The sequence below is a fragment of the Vigna radiata genome, unplaced genomic scaffold, assembly GCF_000741045.1.
Source record: "Vigna radiata var. radiata cultivar VC1973A unplaced genomic scaffold, Vradiata_ver6 scaffold_160, whole genome shotgun sequence".
NCBI classification, from domain to species: Eukaryota; Viridiplantae; Streptophyta; class Magnoliopsida; order Fabales; family Fabaceae; genus Vigna; species Vigna radiata.
Window position 1 is genome coordinate 335,426 of NW_014542361.1, and position 4,644 is coordinate 340,069.

General features: G+C 37.5%; 1 protein-coding gene across 2 annotated transcripts; it reads left to right on the top strand.

Annotated features, from left to right (window-relative positions):
• The first annotated feature begins 884 nt into the window (after positions 1 to 884).
• Positions 885 to 3,984, top strand: LOC106779749 (probable mediator of RNA polymerase II transcription subunit 26c). Of its 2 annotated transcripts, none has more exons than XM_022776671.1 (9): positions 885 to 1,830; positions 1,932 to 2,000; positions 2,085 to 2,167; positions 2,286 to 2,353; positions 2,467 to 2,525; positions 2,615 to 2,648; positions 2,741 to 2,871; positions 2,994 to 3,078; positions 3,177 to 3,984. In XM_022776671.1, exons 1-9 carry the CDS (start codon positions 1,414 to 1,416, stop codon positions 3,293 to 3,295), a joined length of 1,065 nt encoding a protein of 354 aa, XP_022632392.1. In that variant the 5' UTR covers positions 885 to 1,413; the 3' UTR covers positions 3,296 to 3,984. The 2 variants fall into 2 exon arrangements, with proteins under 2 accessions (XP_022632392.1, XP_014523424.1); XM_014667938.2 differs by having other exon boundaries at positions 888 to 1,830; positions 2,467 to 2,519.
• Positions 3,985 to 4,644: the final 660 nt, after the last annotated feature.

The window sequence follows — 4,644 nt, forward strand, 5'->3', positions numbered from 1 at the left end:
AATTTAATAATAATAAGAAGGGAAAATATATAACACATCCTCCAAATGAACGAACAGACATTTATTTACATGATTTAATTTAAAAATGAAATTTAATAATAATAAGAAGGGAAAATATATAACACATCCTCCAAATGAACGCGGATTGTTGTGTGTGGCTGAGGGAGACTATGGAGACGAGAGAGAAACAAATTGGATAAGTGAGGAAGGTGGATTAAGGTTAGACAAGGGTTTCTGATTTTTTTTTTCAATTGGGACAATAGTAGGGATGATAGAGAAGGATGATAGAGAAAATGTTGGAGTGAGAGAGATGAAAGAGAAAGGGTTGAGAGGAATGAGGGAGGTGAGGATGGGTTTGGGTTTTTTTTTTTTTGTAGTTTTGAGAATGAAAATTATTTAAATATCCTTTACCTTAAAACTTAGAATCCATGATAAATGAGGATATTTTTGTCTATTATAATCCGGTACACATTGTTAAAACGTACCAACTGAAAAACAGGCGTACGCGTGTTAACAAACCCCATATATATATATATATATATATATTATAAAAATTTCATATTATGAAATAATAGTGGAATAGTGATATTCGTATAATTCATTTTATATTTGTCAATCAAGTAGAAAAAATTTTATCCAAACATATCTTTTACAGCCATCTTATAATATTTTCATTGTGGTGGTTTAATTGATTTTATAAATTTCACATTATTTATGAACAATTACAAAATGTTAAAAAAACTTAATTAAAATAGTTTAGTACTATTATTGATTTGTGAGGGAGATACTTGAGCCAAATGCAAATAATTGAAAATGTTTGTGTTCATCTCCCTTAGCCCACAGGAAAAAAACATAATAAACAAAGAGTTTGACAGCAAACTAAAGACAAGTAAGGTAATGTATAATGGTATTGGTGAGGCACAGGTATAGACCCTGCGGCCGTACCATACCAATACCATTACCATACTTGCAAATCCTAATTAACATCTTAAAACCAAATCAATTATATTAATCAAGGGTTTGGTTTTTCTTCTCGAATATCCTCAATCCTCATCCTCTCTGTACTATCCTCTTCTCCATTATCCACAACTTTCCACCCTTAATCGATCAATCTCCATATCCATACCTCAGATCTACGTCGTTTTTATCACTGCTACTCATTCGTCGTTTCGATCTACTCCTTGCCTTTTCCCTTTAGAGTAATTTAGATCTCTTGATGTTACATTAGAACCTAACCTGTAGTTCTCCCAAAGCCTAAGCATCAGAACAAGGAATCTTCCCAGATTCTTTTTCTGTGCTCATTAGCCTTTCATAGAGAAGCAGAAGAAATTCCTTTTCAACTCATCTTATATAATCAATCTCCGATCGCTTTTCCTCAATCTCTTTGCACTGGTCCACGCGCTCGCTTCGGATATGGATTTGGACGATTTCCGATCCATATTGGACACCTCGGGCGTCGACGTCTGGATGTTCATAGATGCCGCAATCGCCGTCGCCTCCGCGGACTGCGCTGCCGAATTGAAGCGCCGCCGCGACTCCATCGTGGAAAGCCTCTACTCCGCCACGGCCGCGCCTCCGCAGTGCCGCAATTGTGGCGACGGCCACCGCCTCAGGCCCAACGGCCACCAAGTCGCGAAGCAGAACAGCCCTAGCCCTAGCCCCGAACGGCAACCTCAGCGACGCGCCGCCGCCGCAGCCAATTCCCCCGTGACGCCGCAGTCTCTGGAAAACGATGACGGCGGCGAGGAGTTGGATCCTTACGGTGGTTTGTTCGACGACGAACAGAAGAAGATTCTAGATATTAAAGAGCAACTCGAAGAGCCTGACCAGGTATTGTTAATTGTTCAATTCAACTTTTTTTTTTCATACTGAGATTACAAGTTCAATTAATGTTTTCTTTTAATTTGGCTTCCTTTGTTTCTCCTTTGTAGTCTGAAGATTCCTTGGTAGAGTTGCTGCAAAGCCTTGCGGACATGGATATTACATTCCAAGCTTTGAAGGTAAGATAATTTTCTTTTGAAACTTTTTTCTTTTTTAATTTTTTTATGAATCACTTAACCGTGTTTGAATTCTGATTCCTGTAGGAGACTGACATCGGGAGGCACGTGAATCGGTTACGGAAGCATCCTTCAAACGACGTTCGTCGATTGGTGAAGCTGCTTGTCAGGTTTAGGAAGAGATATAAAAATAATTTTATTTTTTTGCGGAATTTAATGTTGTCGTATTGCAAGAGTTTTAATCAATTGACTTGATTAATTTTTATTTTTTATTTTTTGTTTTTGCAGGAAGTGGAAGGAAATTGTGGATGAGTGGGTGAAGTTGAATCCACAAGGAGGAAGCAACACTCTGATGGGTAATCTTGATTATCGATTAATTATTAATTATTAGGTTAATATTGAGGATTTTCTAAAGTGCATGTGAAATTATTAATGATAATTAATGATGATGTTGGTGGGGTATTGGCAGCTGATGGAGACTCGCCTGTGCAGAAAACCACCCAAAATGGGCATCATCATCAGGTTGAGGTCAAAGAAATCTTTTTCGCGTAGTGCTTTTCTTTTTTTCTTGGAAAGTTGAGCTAATAATATTCATTCTTCTTCTATTCCTTTTGCAGATTCCTGATTTTGCATACTCGCCAAATCCACACAGTGAGTATAGTATAAGCATATTGGCATCCGATTCAAATCTTTTTGGATACTGTAGTTCACTCCTGATTGATATGGCCTATATGCTGACGCAGATGGGAGCTCAGGTTCTGACCGTAACAACTCAGAAGCAGAACATAAACCGAAGGTAATTCCGCGCAGTGAACCTCGGCCAAAACCCACGCCAGCACCGTCAGTTTCAACTCCTGCTTCCGCTTCTCAAAACGTATGAATATGATTTCTCAATCATTTTGGTATTCTCTAAAAATATGTGTATGTAGTGATGGGTTTATCTGTTAAGGTAAAAGGGGTCTTAAGTGGTCCTCACGTAGTGTCGAATGGTTGCAGAGACAAAGGCAGAGCAGTTTTGACGCGGAGAGGCTTGCTTCTGCCAGAAGGCGGCTTCAAGAGAACTACAAAGAGGCTGAAAATGGTGGAATTTTCGTCTCTATAATTTTCATTTTCATGCTGTGATATCTCTCTATATATATATAACTGACGTGTAATTTGGTGTGTTTGTGCGGTGTATAGCCAAAAGGCAAAGAACTATTCAGGTTATGGACATCAATGAGTTACCAAAGTCAAAACCCAAGAATGCCTTCTTTGGGAAGAACAAAGGTGGTGGTGGTTCTCAGGGAAGGCACTGGTGATGATAGTGAAGCACGTATCCATTGTTGATGGTGCCATTTTGCGTGTAAAAAAACACAGCCTTGTGGCGGTGCCGGATAAGTCCCAAATCCTGTTCATCATCCATGTGGATTTTTCCTCCGCTCATAAACTTTTTTTTTTCCTTGTGGTTTTTATTTAAGTTAATAATAACCGAAGAAAAGAACTCCTCAATATTTTTTTCTTGAAAGGGGGTCGAACCCGCGTTTGTCGGTTTGTTGAGGAGCACGTGATTTCAGGAAAGAAGATAGGGATGGTACGGGGGGCAGGGCTAAAAGAGGGTTTTCCTTATGGTTACAAAACATCGTTTTTGAGGGTGAAGTTTGAATTCTGGTACATTAGGTTTTAGGGATGGTTTACTCCATTAATTGCAATTTTTTCTTGAAGAAAAACAACAAACGGAAGTCAAGAAGTGATAACAGTATATGCATTTGCTCCGGGTGGGTGGGAATTAGTTGGGTGGATTAATGATGGGGTCTTGAGTCTTAAGCTTTAGGATGTTGACACCTTCACAACCTGCTTAATGAGTTCGAATCCTTTTGCCGTAAAAAATGTGTTTTATTTGGTGCAGCAAGCCATTTACGACCTTTGTCTAATAATTGAAACACCACAAATGGACAAAAAGCCTTACGTTATGGGATACTTCTGTCAATAGAAAATTCTTCTAATGATCTATTGTTTGTTAAGCTAGGCACAGTTAGGCACTTCTTAGTCATACAAGTTACATAACATGTTCCTTCTGTTACACAAATTCGGCTTCCTGGTACTTTCATTATTCCATCAGAATTTGCTCTTTTACTCGGAAAGTTGAATTTGGTGCGGAGGCATGTTTGGTAGTAGGTAATTAGTATGACAAATAAATCATTTACTGCATTTAATATTTCACACTTCCGCTAAAATTCTCTTGTGTGCCTTTTCAGTACGCCGTCACTTTTGGGCCTAGTACGGTGCTTATTTTGGGCTTTAGTAGTACATTACACCACTGTCCCAATTTCTTTTAGTGTCCCCTCCATTCTTCATGCAAGTTTATTCTGAACCATTTTAGTAGTACATTATTTCTTTTCTTAAATTGCATAATTTAAAAATTTATTCTGAACTATCAAGTTTGAAAATCTATTTCGAACTATCCAATCTAAAACTTTATTCGAGAATTTATTGTAGATTGTGCATACAATTCAAATGCATTTTTGGATTCTTAATATTATAATTTCAAATTTTGGAGTATATTTATGGATTCAGAAATGTATTTCAAGTTATCTCACAAAATATATTTTAATGTTATGAAATTCGGAATATGTCTTCAAATTTTTCAATTTATAGAATATTATAGATT